This window comes from Salmo trutta, chromosome 14 (genome assembly GCF_901001165.1).
Source record: "Salmo trutta chromosome 14, fSalTru1.1, whole genome shotgun sequence".
Classification (NCBI taxonomy): Eukaryota; Metazoa; Chordata; class Actinopteri; order Salmoniformes; family Salmonidae; genus Salmo; species Salmo trutta.
Genome location: NC_042970.1, coordinates 30718714 through 30735195, shown reverse-complemented (window position 1 = coordinate 30735195; position 16482 = coordinate 30718714). Strand labels below are relative to the sequence as shown.

General features: G+C 35.3%; 1 protein-coding gene across 1 annotated transcript; it reads left to right on the top strand.

Moving 5' to 3' along the window:
- The first annotated feature begins 2632 nt into the window (after positions 1-2632).
- Positions 2633-8144, top strand: LOC115207786 (MICOS complex subunit MIC10). The gene is made up of 4 exons (XM_029775261.1): positions 2633-2735; positions 7487-7534; positions 7657-7766; positions 7893-8144. Exons 1-4 carry the CDS (start codon positions 2675-2677, stop codon positions 7899-7901), a joined length of 228 nt encoding a protein of 75 aa, XP_029631121.1. The 5' UTR covers positions 2633-2674; the 3' UTR covers positions 7902-8144.
- The last annotated feature ends 8338 nt before the right edge of the window (positions 8145-16482 follow it).

The window sequence follows — 16482 nt, the reverse complement described above, 5'->3', positions numbered from 1 at the left end:
GTTGTAATGCCTCTGAACTCCTCATAGCTTGGTCGTAATAAAACTTCCCTCAACAAAGTACTCTTAGCTATACCAGGCCCTCCAACCCTGTTCCTGGAGATTTAACATCCTGTAGGTTTTCGCTCCAACCCTAATATAGCGCACCTGATTCTAATAATTAGTTAGTTGATCAACTGAAACAGGTTAGTTAGAACTGAGGTTGGAGCAAAAACCAACAGGGGGATAGCTCTCCAGGAGCAGGGTTGGAGAGGCCTACATAGTGCATCTCTCTAACCCACTGGCACCTCTTCTGCCCATGATTGATAAGGGGATTTTTTTTGCAGTAAGCCTAGATATGGGACTGATATATGCTGCAAATAGATGCTTTTTGTTCACCTATTGCACCACATTTTTGTGTTCACTGATTAAGCAAAGGTTGCAGGTAAAGATTCTGCTTGTTTGCTTTACTGCTTTCATTGCAAGCATACACAACTAACACCTTATCATGCAATGGAGTGATACATGACCATTGACCGCTGGATATCCTAATGATCATGGTTTGAGACTTAGCTAATACAAAAAAAAACTGTGGTGTAATAATGGCCATTTGGATGATATAATTTCTGAATGCTTCATCCAAGCTGATGCAAATCAGTATGTGAAAGCAGTGATTTACATTGCAGTCATCCCCCTCTTCAAAGGGGGGGGACACTCTTGACCCAAACTGCTACAGCCCTATATCTATCCTACCCTGCCTCTCTAAAGTCTTCGAAAGCCAAGTCAACATACAGATTGCCGACCATTTCGAATCCCACCGCACCTTCTCCGCTACGCAATCTGGTTTCAGAGCTGGTCATGGGTGTACCTCAGCCACGCTCAAGGTCCTAAACGATATCTTAACTGCCATCGCTAAGAAACAATACTGTGCAGCCGTATTCATTGAGCTGGCCAAGGCTTTCGACTCTGTCAATCACCACATCCTCATCGGCAGACTCAACAGCCTTGGTTTCTCAAATGATTGCCTCGCCTGGTTCACCAACTACTTCTCTGATAGAGTTCAGTGTGTCAAATCGGTGAGCCTGTTGTCCGGACCTCTGGCAGTCTATGGGGGTGCCACAGGGTTCAATTCTTGGGCCGACTCTTTTCTCTGTATACATCAATGATGTCGCTCTTGCTGCTGGTGAGTCTCTGATCCACCTCTAAGCATTCCACACCATTCTGTATACTTCTGGCCCTTCTTTGGACACTGTGTTAACTACCCTCCAGACGAGCTTCAATGCCACACAACTCTCCTTCCGTGGCCTCCAACTGCTCTTAAATATAAGTAAAACTAAACGCATGCTCTTCAACCGATCACTGCCTGCACCTGCCCGCCCGTCCAGCATCACTACTCTGGACGGTTCTGACTTAGAATATGTGGACAACTACAAATACCTAGGTGTCTGGTTAGACTGTAAACTCTCCTTCCAGACTCACATCAAACATCTCCAATCCAAAGTTAAATCTAAGATTGGCTTCCTATTTCGCAACAAAGCATCTTTCACTCATGCTGCCAAACATACCCTCGTAAAACTGACCATCCTACCGATCCTCGACTTCGGCGATGTCATTTACAAAATAGCCTCCAACACTCTACTCAGCAAATTGGATGCAGTCTATCACAGTGCCATCCATTTTGTCACCAAAGCCCCATATACTACCCACCACTGCGACCTGTACGCTCTCGTTGGCTGGCCCTCGCTTCATACTCGTCGCCAATCCCACTGGCTCCAGGTCATCTCCAAGACCCTGCTAGGTAAAGTTCCCCCTTATCTCAGCTTGCTGGTCATCATAGTAGCACCCACCTGTAGCACGCACTCCAGCAGGTATATCTCACTGGTCACCCCCAAAGCCAATTCCTCCTTCGGCCGCCTCTCCTTCCAGTTCTCTGCTGCCAATGACCGGAATGAACTACAAAAATCTCTTAAACTGGAAACACTTATCTCCCTCACTAGCTTTATGCACCAGCTGTCAGAGCAGCTCACAGATTACTGCACCTGTACATAGCCCATCTATAATTTAGCCCAAACAACTACCACTTCCCCTACTGTATTTATTTATTTATTTTGCTCCTTTGCACCCCATTATTTCTATTTCTACTTTGCTTCTTCTTCCACTGCAAATCTACCATTCCAGTGTTTTACTTGCTATATTGTATTTACTTCGCCACCATGGCCTTTTTTGCTTTTACCTCCCTTATCTCACCTCATTTGCTCACTTTGTATATGACTTATTTTTCTACTATATTATTGACTGTATGTTTGTTTTACTCCATGTGTAACTATGTGTTGTTGTATGTGTCAAACTGCTTGCTTTATCTTGGCCAGGTCGCAATTGTAAATGATAACTTGTTCTCAACTTGCCTACCTGGTTAAATAATGGTGAAAGAAAATAAATAAATACAAATTCTGGATGTATGATAATGTCATATATTGCATTTCATATTATATTTATTTCAGTGGCACAACCTACTTCACTACAGTTTCTAACATTGCAATGTTGTCGAAATGTTGCAGAAATGAAAGTCATATAGAGCAAATATTGTCAGCACATGCATCCATGTAAAATACATATCTGCAACATTATGTTGACGTAGGTGATCACATGACCTCAATCTCGCGATTTTTGAAGATGTGAGGAGTCAGAAGCTGAAAACATGGCAAATGAACACGGACAGAAGTGGGACCGATGCCTAGCTGATAGCGCTGTGAAGATAGGTAAATATCGATATTTCATAAATGCATTTATTAAGAAATTGATTCCAAACAGAGTACAACCTAAAATGCGGAGTGTAAGCCGGGGACCAGGTGCATGAGCTTAGCAAGGCCACCTGTCTACGTATAGTGTGGGCCATACCCGATGAGGTCCATTGACAATTTAAACCAAAAGCCTCATCAACATAGGGCTTTTTTTTGTATGGTTTGTTGTAATTATATTTCAGGCAATTGTGTCGAAGAAACGGACCAAAACATTTGCGCGCTCATGTCCTATATTTTTGTATTATTCTGCGACCTTCACGCCGTCAGTTACGGGTTTGAGTCAACTTTTCAATGACATTAACTATTAGTCCTATAACATGCTGTAAAATGTTGCTTACATTGATATAAAATCAAAGAAATACGGAAACTGGCATATGACATTGAGTCCTCTAGTCTTAATAGGGTAATATGATTAACTGCACCATTAAACTATCCCGTAATGATGCACATGAAATGCATGCTCAAAGCATAGGACTGCATTACACATTGTGACATGACATATAGCTACAAAGCATCAGTGACATTTGTCGGGTTTAGAATTTCTGCACGTGACATTAACTTGAAACATGCATGATTAAAATGTTCTATCAACACATGTTTAAAGTGTTTCATCCCCTACACGATCTAGGAACTGTAATAGTAAAGTAACTTTATGATTAAGTAGATTAGGGAAAGACAGTATAGTGCAACTGGGCTATACCGTCTTTGCTGACGTTTCTGTAAAGTGTAACAATTTCCATTAAAAGTAAGTTAAGGAAGCATACATTACACATCATATAAATAGATGTAAATGGGCTTGATAAGGTGATCTAGAGGCGAAAGAAATCCACACCAATTTAGGCGAGGTGCTGGCTAGCGGAGTAGAACACTTAAAATGTAAAGGAGAGTCGCACACTCTAGGAGCTCAGATGCAATAATTTACTAACCTAATTACCAACGTTTCGACAGACGAGCTGTCTTCATCAGGGTATAATGACAAACACTGCAGGGTGACTAGTTTTATATAGTGTCAAAGGACACACACAGGTGTCTGTAATCATGGCTGGGTGTGGCCTGATATCATTGGTTAATTCTCAGATTTTTAAATTGTATTTATTTATTTTACCTTTATTTAACCAGGTAAGCTAGTTGAGAACAAGTTCTCATTTACAACTGCGACCTGGCCAAGATAAAGCAAAGCAGTGCGATACAAACAACAACACAGAGTTACACATGGAATAAACAAGCATACAGTCAATAACACAATAGAAAAAAACAAAGTCTATATACAGTGTGTGCAAATGGCGTGAGGAGGTAAGGCAATAAATAGGCCATAGTAGAGAAGTAATTACAATTTAGAAGATTAACACTGGAGTGATAAATGAGCAGATGATGATGTGCAAGTAGAGATACTGGTGTGCAAAAAAGCAGAAAAGTAAATAAAAACAATATGGGGATGAGGTAGGTAGATTGGGTGTGCTATTTACAGATGGACTATGTACAGCTGCAGCGATCGGTTAGCTGCTCTTATAGCTGATGTTTAAAGTTAGTGAGGGAAATATAAGTCTCCAGCTTCAGCGATTTTGCAATTCGTTCCAGTCACTGGCAGCAGAGAACTGGACACAAAGGCGGCCAAAGGAGGTGTTGGCTTTGGGGATGACCAGTGAGATATACCTGCTGGAGCGCGTGCTACGGGTGGGTGTTGTTATCGTGACCAGTGAGCTGAGATAAGGCGGAGTGTTACCTAGCATAGACTTATAGATGACCTGGAGCCAGTGGGTCTGGCGATGAATATGTAGCGAGGGCCAGCCGACTAGGGCATACAGGTCGTAGTGGTGGGTGGTATAAGGGCCTTTGGTAACAAAATGGATGGCACTGTGATAGACTGCATCCAGTTTGCTGACTAGAGTATTGGAAGCTATTTTGTAGATGACTTCACCGAAGTCGAGGATAGGTAGGATAGTCAGTTTTACTAGGGTAAGTTTGGCGGCGTGAGTGAAGGAGGCTTTGTTATATAAAAATAACATACCAAAAACATGAATGGATAGCATATGATCATAGATACAATTTGTGTACATAGGCCTACAAACATTTTCAATAGCAAAATCACAAGAATGTCTTCAGATCAAACTCTACGTTGAGACCGAAAGGAGCAATGGTCTTTAAATTAAAGATCCAGTCAGCCTCTCATTTAACAATAAATTGTTGAGGTCTCCCCCTCCTAGGGAGGGTGACATGTTCGATGCCAATATAACGTAGGGACGAAATCGAGTGGTTTGCTTCCAATAAGTGGGCCGCAACTTAGTAAGTCGAGTTTTTGCACCTAATGGTGCTAATATGCTCCGAGATTCAGAATTTTAATTCGCCCTTTGTTTTACCCACGTCATTTTACCGCAAGGACAAGTTATAAGATAAATTACTGCCTTTGATTGGGATCTGTTTCCCTGTTTGGGTTGTTTTAAAGGATCTACATTTATAAGTGCCATTGCATTGAGCACAGCCATTAATTACACTTGTAGTTTCCATCCAGTAGGGGCGCAAATAAAAGTTCTGCAGGGATATCTTGGGGTGGTAAATCAGAGATTACCAATTGATCTCTGAGATAACATAAAGGTGATAACACAATGTCAGCAATGCAGTGTGAAGTTGGTGTCCAATATCCATAATAAAGGAATATTGTCTAAGAACATGACACACAACATTCTGATCTAGAACCAATGATATTCCTGCACCCTTACAAATATTTTGGGAAATTGTCTATGAAAGTAGTTTTGCTTAAAGAGTGATTTGAATTATAATCTTTCGTACAGAGGTATTTGGTTTTGGAATGTTTGCTAGCTTTGGAGCAACTAGCCATGAGGACTGCCAAACTTAATATTTTCCTTGTTTTTAGATTTACTGTATTCCCCGAAAAGGTATGTGGGTTGACAACAGCTGGGTTTACAATAATCCACACTTATAGTGTGAAGAGGCCAAAGGTTGTGAAATCACGTTGCCCCCAGCAGGGAGCCTGTACTAGCCAGCCTATCAGGACAGACAGGAAAGCTGCTGCACAGTGAGAGGGGAACAACAGAAGAGAAGAATGATGGATGCACAGTCAGGAGAGAAAGGGGGAGGAGGAAGGAAAGGTAAAGATATCAGAGGAACAGAGGGAGTCAAGCTGTGGTTGTATCGAGGTTCATAATAGTAAATCTGTTGCAGATCTAGCCTCATATTTGGCCAGCTCCACTGCTTTTCGGCAACAATCACAGGGAGAGGGAGGAGGAGACATGGAAAGGAAATGAGAGAGAGAGAGAGAGAGAGTGGGGCTAAAGTGACAGAAGTTGTCTGTAAATCTTAAAGGCCCATTGCTGTCAAAAGTTTTTTTTGTTTATTTATATATATTTTTTTTAATATATATATTTCCACACTGTTGGGACTAATACTGTGAACTTGTGAAGATAATAATACCTTTTTTAGTGTAAGAGCTGTTTGAAAAGACCGTCTACAATTTCAACCCTGTTTTGGACGGATAGAGTTTTGGCTGGCCTGGTGTCATCACCTGGTGGTAAAGTAGTTTAATAGACCAATAAGAAAGTTCCAAACCTCTCTGCCAGTAACCGCTCGTTTTCAGTTTCCCCCTCCCCACTCAGACCACTCCCAGACAGTCCAAGCAACAATCACAGTAATGTACTTAATTGTTACCCAGAACTGATTTGATATTGTGGGATAAAAAAATGGCTGCATTGGACTTTAAAAAACATTTTTTTTTGTTCAGACTGGAAAGCGAGGGGGGTGAGAAGAGGGGGGGGGGGCAGCAGAGGTTGTAGAGGAGCATGATGTGTCTGTCAGCAGCAATAAAGATGTCTCGGATGTTGTCCCTTTGTTTTTGTGGTCTTGTTTGACATTTGTAAGTTGTGTAATTGAGACGGAGGGAGCAGTGTCTGAGTGCTTTGGCAGCTGCGTATCGGTCATGCTGCATAGCTCTCTGAATCCAATTAAGAAGTGGAGGGGCCCAAACTGTTGTTTTTATGTATTTCTGTGCTGGCTGGCCCGGAGCTGGGTGGGGCGCTGCACACAGCGAGGTGAAGCTAAGCACACAAACACATTCTATCTCCTCAAATGCCCCCTCGGGTCCACACTTACACTCTGTCGTTGTGTCTTATTTGTGTCTTGTCTGTCCATCTCCCTGCCATGAAGATCACCTCACCTGGACCCTCTGCTTGACCTGACTGGACTCTCACTCTCCCTAACTTAAACATCCCAGATCTCTAGATCACACTGCTAGTCCTCTATCTCACTTATCCCCGCCTCTCATCTCTCCTCCCCCTTCATGTTCCTTTACAGCACTAGCTCCTCCTACCCCTTGACACATCTCTCTCACTCAATGCCATTTTCTTTGCTCTTGTTTGCTCTTTATTTTTTTATTAAGTTTACTTTCACATGCTTTTCTTCATATTCCCCCTATGTTTCTCTCTCTAATGAACAATGTCTGGCTGACAGGTGCTGTTTACTAGCTCTGGGGTCAGCGGCAATGTTGCCCCTCACCTCACCTCATTAGAGCAGACTAACTTCCAAGCACACCAGGGAATTCCATACCTGTGTGTATGTGTGCATTACCCCAATACTTAATCATAGGGTGTGCTGCAGACTTGTTTTTTATTTCTATTCCTCTGTGGAGAGGTTTATGCACCTCCTTTCACCCCCTTTTTTTCTTTCTTTCCTCTCTCTCTCTCGCTGTCTCTCTGTAGCGACCGGCCTTGGCGTGGGGATTGTGTTCTCAGTCCTCTTCTTCAAACGTGAGTATTGCCTCAGACAGCAGAGAACAGTAATTGTAATAATAATGCTGTCCATGTGTTGATCTTTGTGGGGGTTATGGTTTGTTTCATATAAGTGAATGAATTGTCTGTCTCATCTCTAGGGCGCACTTGGCCAGTGGCATTTGGATCAGGTGTGGGGCTGGGCATGGGCTACTCCAACTGCCAGCAGGACTTCAGGTCACCTTACCAGCTCCATGGTCACAGGGTAAAGGTGAGCAAATCACACACGTCATGACCAAGGTCGATGCCATTAAGGTTGAAACACAGTATTCCAGCTTTTTTTCCCTCAACAATAATTGCACATAGTAAAATGACTGTTCTATTTAATCTCTTTCAGGAACAGTAGAAGACTGAGGAGAGTTGGCTTATGTAGAAGTTGTCTCGTCCTCATTATTTTGCTGCTTGTTTTTATTTTATTTTGTTGCTTGTCTCCCTGCCACCCAATGTAATTACTGTGTGAGTCTCACAGGGAAGTCGTGTGTTTGTGTGTATATATATATATATTTAAGTAATGAATCATTTGACAGAAAATTCCTGATTTACTTCTGTCTTGTATCTGTGTGAATAAAGTTTGAATGCAAACAAAGAACATGTCTATTTTGAAATGAGTTTGGCAAGCTTTGTGTGTTAGAGAGCGGGAGGGAAAGGAAGAATGACAGTATTTTGTGTGTGAATGAGTAGGAGAGTTAAACTCCTGCTGTCCTGCTCAAGGAAAGAGGGGAAGCAGGGGAAAATGAGAGCTAAAGAAAATGAAGCAATGGATAAAATCTGGATGATGGGGAGGGTGTGGAACAAAGATATTGCTAAATGTACAGAGAGAGGTTAGATAAATGTTTAGTGAGAGGGTTGTATACTACAGGTGAAGATGGGGTCAGGTAGTAAATGCAAAGTGTGGGGGAAACAAGATCTACTGTGTATTGCTACCATCTACCAATACAACACTGTATATTGCTACCTATCACTAAGATGAATAGTTTAAGTGGAGGAACTGTAGGACATGTTACATGTTGCGCTGGTAAGAAGGATTGCAATACACTTTGTTCCAGGTACAGCTGCACCATGCAGACTGTCTTCATCTGGGAGTGTTTGGGAGCAGGACAATGGCAGAGTACCTGTGTGTGTGCTTGTATGTGTATGTTGGAAGTGGTTGGGAGTGTTGGCAGTGATTGTGTAGGTGGTGCATGGAGAAGGATCATGTTAGCTTGTGTGTCTTTTGTGAGCAATACTCTGTCTGTGTGTTCATTGGCAGTACTGATTGTGTCTGGGAGTATGTTTTGGGAGTGTGTTTGTCCAGCCCCCTGGTGCAGCAGAATTTGTGGAATGTTCTGGAATGCCAGTTCTGGACTGAAGCTCAGCCCTTATTACTAACAGGTGAGTTCCGCTCCGTGCACGTCTGAACACACATTCACACGTTCACTTCAAGGCACATATTTAAACACATGTTCATACGCATATGTACTGAAACTCACAAGCTCACTCATAGGCTTAAACTATACATATTTCTTACAGCACACATCCAGATATGACCAGCCCCACATATACAATCTCAAACACTTATTTGCAACATAGAATACATTTCAAAATGACATTCACATGTATCTCTCTCCATAGTAGATACAGTACATTATTCAACAGTGGTGTGTGTGTGTGTGTGTATATATATATATATATCACACACACAGTACCTATCAACATTCAAGGGTTTTTATTTTTTCTACATTGTGGAATAATAGTGAATATATCGAAACTATGAAATAACACATATGGAATCATGTATTAACCCAAAAACTATTAAACAAATGTATATTTTAGATTCTTCAAAGTAGCCACCCTTTGCCTTGAGGACAGCTTTGCACACTCTTGGCATTCTCTCAACCAGCTTCACCTGGAATGCTTTTCCAACAGTCTTGAAGGAGTTCCCACATATGCTGAGCACTTGTTGGCTGCTTTTCCTTCACTCTGCGGTCCAACTCATCCCAAACCATGGGTTGAGGTCAGGTGATTGTGGAGGCCATTGTCCTGTTGAAAAACAAATGATAGTCCCACTAAGCTCAAACCAGATGGGATGGCGTATCGCTGCAGAATGCTGTGGTAGCCATGCTGGTTAAGTGTGCCTTGAATTCTAAATACATCACAGTGTCACCAGCAAAGCACCATCACACCACCTCCTCCATGCTTCACGGTGGGAACCACACATGCGGAGATCATCTGTTCACCTACTCTGCATCTCACAAAGACTTGGCGGTTGGAACCAAAAATCTCATTTGGACTAGTTAGACCAAAGGACAGATTTCCACCGGTCTGTCTACTGCTCGTGTTTCTTGGCCCAAGCAAGTCTCTTCTTATTATTGGTGTCCTTTGGTAGTGGTTTCTTTGCAGCAATTCGACCACGAAGGCCTGATTGACTCAGTCTCCTCTGAACAGTTGATGTTGAGATGTGTCTGTTACTTGAACTCTGTGAAGTATTTATTTGGGCTGCAATTTCTGAGCCTGGTAACTCTAATGAACTTATCCTCTGCAGCAGAGGTAACTCTGGGACTTCCTTTCCTGTGGTGGTCCTCATGAGAGCCAGTTTCATCATAGCGCTTTATGGTTTTTGCGACTGCACTTTGAAACTTTCAAAGTTCTTGAAATTTTCCGGATTGACTGACCATGTCTTAAAGTAAAGATGAACTGTCGTTTCTCTATGCTTATTTGAGCTGTTCTTGCCAAAATATGGACTTTTACCAAATAGGGCTATCTTCTATATACCACCCCTACCTTGTCACGAAACAACTGATTGTCTCAAATGCATTAAGAAGGAAAGAAATTCCACAAATTAACTTTTAACAAGGCACACCTGTTAATTGAAATGCATTCCAGGTGACTACCTTGTGAAGCTGGTTTAGAGAATGCCAAAAGTGTGCAAAGCTGTCATCAAGGCAAAGGGTGGCTACTTTGAAGAATCTAACAAACAAATCAAAATATATTTTAACACTTTTTTGGTTAATACATGATTCCATATGTGTTATTTCATAGTTTTGATGTCTTCACTAACATTCTACAATGTAGATGATAGTAAAAATAAAGAAAAACCCTTGAATGAGTAGGTGTGTCCAAACTTTTAACTGGTACTGTGTGTATATGTATGTGTGTTTTTATATAACATAAATATATATATATATATAACATAAATATATATAAATATATATAACATAAATATATATATATATATATAACATAAATATATATATATATATAACATAAATATATATATATATATATAACATAAATATATATATATAACATAATATATATATGTATATATATATAACATAAATATATATATATATATAACATAAATATATATAACATAAATATATATATATATATAACATAAATATATATATATATATAACATAAATATATATATATATATATATAACATAAATATATATATATAACATAAATATATATATGTATATATATATAACATAAATATATATATATATATAACATAAATATATATATATAGCATAAATATATATATATAACATAATATATATATATAACATAAATATAATATATATAACATAAATATATATAACATAAATATATATATAATACATAAATATATATATATATAATAACATAAATATATATAATTATATAACATAAATATATATAACATAAATATATATATATATATATATATAACATAAATATATATATATAACATATATATATATAACATAAATATATATAACATAAATATATATATAACATAATATATATATATAATAATACATAATATATATATAAACATAATATATATATAACATAAATATATATATATATAACATAAATATATATATATAAATAAATATATATATATAACATAAATATATATATAACATAAATATATATATGTATATATATATATATAACATAAATATATATATATATATATATATATAACATAAATATATATAACATAAATATATATATATAACATAAATATATATATATATATAACATAAATATATATATATATATATATATAACATAAATATATATATAACATAAATATATATATATAACATAAATATATATATATATAACATAAATAAATATATATATATAACATAAATATATATATATATAACATAAATATATATATATAACATAAATAAATATATATATATATAACATAAATATATATATATATATATATATAACATAAATATATATATATATATAACATAAATATATATATGTATATATATATATAACATAAAGATATATATATACCCTAAATATATAACATAATATATATATAATAACATAAATAATATATATATATATACATAACATAAATATCTATATATATAACAATAAATATATATATATATATAACATAAATATATATCTATATAACATAAATATATATATATATATAACATAAATATATATATATACATAATATATATATATATATATAACATAAATATATATATATATATAACATAAATATATATATATATATAACATAAATATATATATATATATATAACATAAATATATATATATATATATATAAAACATAAATATATATATATATATAACAGAAATATATATAACAGAAATATATATATATATAACATAAATATATATATAACATAAATATATATATATATATAACATAAATATATATATATATAACATAAATATATATATATATATATAACATAAATATATATATATAACATAAATATATATAACATAAATATATATATAACATAAATATATATATATATATAACATAAATATATATAACATAAATATATATATATATATAACATAAATATATATATATATAACGTATATATATATAACATAAATATATATAACATAAATATATATATATAACATAAATATATATATATATATAACATAAATATATATATATAACATAAATATATATATATATAACATAAATATATATATATAACATAAATATATATATATATATATATATATATATATAACATAAATATATATATATATAACATAAATATATATATATATAACATAAATATATATATATATATATATATATATATAACATAAATATATATATATATATAACATAAATATATATATATATAACATAATATATATATATATATATAACATAAATATATATATATATATATAACATAAATATATATATATATATAACATAAATATATATATATATTTATAACATAAATATATATATATATATAACATAAATATATATATATATATAACATAAATATATATATATATATAACATAAATATATATATGTATATATATATATATAACATAAATATATATATATATATATATATAACATAAATATATATAACATAAATATATATATATATAACATAAATATATATATATATAACATAAATATATATATATATATACAACATAAATATATATATATATATATAACATAAATATATATATATATATATAACATAAATATATATATATATATTTATATAAAACATAAATATATATATATATATAACATAAATTATATAACATAAATATATATATATATATATATATATATAACATAAATATATATATATATAACATAAATATATATATATATATATAACATAAATATATATATATATATAACATAAATATATATATATATAACATAAATATATATATATAACATAAATATATATATATATATAACATAAATATACATATATATATATAACATAAATATATATATATATATATATATACATAACATAAATATATATATATAACATAAATATATATATATATATATATATAACATAAATATATATATATAACATAAATATATATATATATAACATAAATATATATATATATAACATAAATATATTTATATATATATATGTAACATAAATATATATATATATATAACATAAATATATATATATATATATAACATAAATATATATATATATATATAACATAAATATGAATGCAACATGTAAAGTGTTGGTCCCATGTTTCACTAGCTGAAATAAAAGATCCCAGAAATGTTCCATACACAACAAGCTTGTTTCTCAAATTTTGTGCACAAATTTGTTTACATCCCTGTTAGGGAGCATTTCTCCTTTGCCAAGATAATCCATCTACCTGACAGGTGTGACCTATCAAGGACCTGATTAAACTGCATGCTCATTACACAGGTGCACCTTGTGCTGTAGACAATAAAAGGCCACTCTAAAATGTGCTGTTTAGTCACACAACACAATGCCATAGATCTCGCAAGTTTTGAGGGAGCATATAATTGGCATGCTGACTGTAGGAATGTCAACCAGAGCTGTTGCCAGAGAATTTAATGTTCATTTCTCTATCATGTCTGTAATAAGGCCCTTTTGTGGGGAAAACTCATTCTGATTGGCCGGGCCTGTCTCCCCAGTGGGTGGGCCTATGCCCTCCCGTGCCCAGCCATGGCAGCACTCCTTCCTAGTCGTGAAATTCATAGATTAGGGCCTAACAAATGTATTTCAAATGACTGACGTACTTCTATGAGCTGTAACTCAGTAAAATCTTTGAAATTGTTGCATGTTGCGTTTATATTTTTGTTCAGTATATAAACAAACGTTCTTTCACACGAGCAAAGATAGACAGAGACACACTCTTACACACACATACAGTACATGTAAACACTCCTGCACGCATTCTGCAATGCATTAGTTACAAAGTAAGGAGTATATGTTGGCATCCTCTCAAAAACAGATTCCGCTATTTCACTCTTCCCCTGTCTATTAATATAGTATTTGTCTGCAAGAGTGCATGGGGGCTTATGGATACAATCAAAGCTGCACACTTGCAGAGGGGGAGGGAAGTGGGGATAGATTTCTGGGGCATAAGAGGGTACCTGTCTGTGCCTGTCTGACAGATTCTCCAGAACGACAATCATAATCACTATTAACCTTGCCACTAATCAGAGAACACAGAGCTGGTTCAGATATCATATGCAGGTTGGCGTTTATTATCAGTAGTCTTATCCTGGAGGCAGAACTGAACTATTTCCCCTTAGATAGGGCAGCTGCAAAGTCAAAATTACCTATATTGTAAAAATGTATGAATACAAAAATTATATTTTTGGTCATCATTTAAGGTTAGGATTAGGTTAAGCATTGTGGTTAAGGTTAGGATTTAGTTTTACAATCAAATTTGATGACTTTATGGCTGTGCCAGCTAGTGACTGCTCAGCAGAGCTGCCTCCAGAACAAGATTCACGACAAAAAAACGCTAACCTGCATATCATATGCATGTCAGAATCATAATTACAACATTTTTTCCATCAGATGTGGTCTGTTCTGCAGCCAGAACTGACATGAGGGAGTGAGAGAGACAGAGCGCAGTGCCAGGGCAGCATGCACAGATTTTATTTGAGGAAAATAGAGTTCCATCACTGTAGTGGCTGTTGAAGACATTTCTGTTCATAGAGAGGCAAAATTCCTCCATTATACCAAATCCTAATGTGGAACAACCACTGGCAGTCTGGGACAGCACAGCTCATGAGTCATGATCTAAGGAGCGTCTGCTGGTTTTAATTTGTCTCTGGCACTTACTTCCTCAATAGATTTATTGGAAGGTCCATTCATTGTTGTCAAGGTATTAATCAGTGGCTTATTCAAAGATTGGGACAAAACCAACCTGAACAGTCTGGCCCTCAAGGACAGCATGCATGGCCTGCCTACTGTATCTACACTTCCACTCTGAGCCAGAGGGGGGTCTACTAATCTAACACAGATGGTCATATTGTTTTAAGATGGTCATACCATGGATCATTTAGCTGTTTGATTTTGAATGTTTGTACCATTGTAGGTGTATATATATATATATTTGATGAGACATTGAATTTGGCCTTACTGCTACTAGCCTATAGAAACACATTGAATGACACATTCATACATGGTAAATCAGATAGGCAATACAATAAATCAAAAGGAAGTGTGAACTGACACAAGTGATGCATTTGTCACTATTTGCAATATGTAGGGATTCACAGTGAAGCTATTCTTAGATTTAAAAAATTATTTGACATTGTCAAATAACTCAAGCATAGATTGTTTACTTTTTTAAATTTGGCACACAAAAACTAGAGGCAATGAGTAAGCTGGTAAACAAAATGGCACCGACTGGCCTGTAGGTGGAGCTGTTAGAAGGGTCAAAGATCATACCACCAAGACATGCTAACCTCCCCTGTTATTGGTAAAGGTGAAAGGTTAGCATCTCTTGGGGGTTTGATCTTTGACCCTCTAACTTTCTCACTCATCTTTATTCACAATTAATTCAGGATTATCCATAATCATGGTAGCATCCACATTAATGTAGAAGTGCTCAGATACATATGCTATTATTATTTATAATAGTGACTCCAAAATGGCACTACATTATTTACCATTCATTTCTATTGGGCACAAAATAATCAAACACAATCAAAACGAACTGCAAATGCAACCAAGTTTATAGTCACAAGCTTGATGTAGTCATTGTGCAGTGGTGGAAAAAGTAACCAATTGTTATACTTAAGTAAAAGTAAAGATGTCACACCCTGATCTGTTTCACACCTGTCTTTGTGATTGTCACCACCCCCCTTCAGGTGTCGCCTATCTTCCCCATTATCCCCTGTGTATTTATACCTGTGTTCTCTGTTTGTTTGTTGCCAGTTCATTTGTTCGTAGAACCTACCAGCGTTTGTTCCCCTGCTCCTGCCTGTTTCTTGCACCTGTTTGGTAGTCCATCCCGGTTTGACCGTTCTGCCTGCCCTGACCCTGAGCCTGCCTGCTGTTTTTGTACCTTACCCCACCTAACTGGATTATTGACCCTTGCCTGCCCTGACGCTGAGCCTGCCTGCCATTCTGGACC

What these genes read in the sequence shown, in the direction of transcription:
- LOC115207786 (XM_029775261.1), top strand. Translation starts at nt 2,675, where the DNA reads ATGGCAAATGAACACGGACAGAAGTGGGACCGATGCCTAGCTGATAGC. An exon ending in TGATAGCGCTGTGAAGATAG is followed by an intron (nt 2,736 to 7,486) that starts GTAAATATCGAT and finishes GTCTCTCTGTAG; the next exon opens with CGACCGGCCTTGGCGTGGGG. An exon ending in CTCAGTCCTCTTCTTCAAAC is followed by an intron (nt 7,535 to 7,656) that starts GTGAGTATTGCC and finishes TCTCATCTCTAG; the next exon opens with GGCGCACTTGGCCAGTGGCA.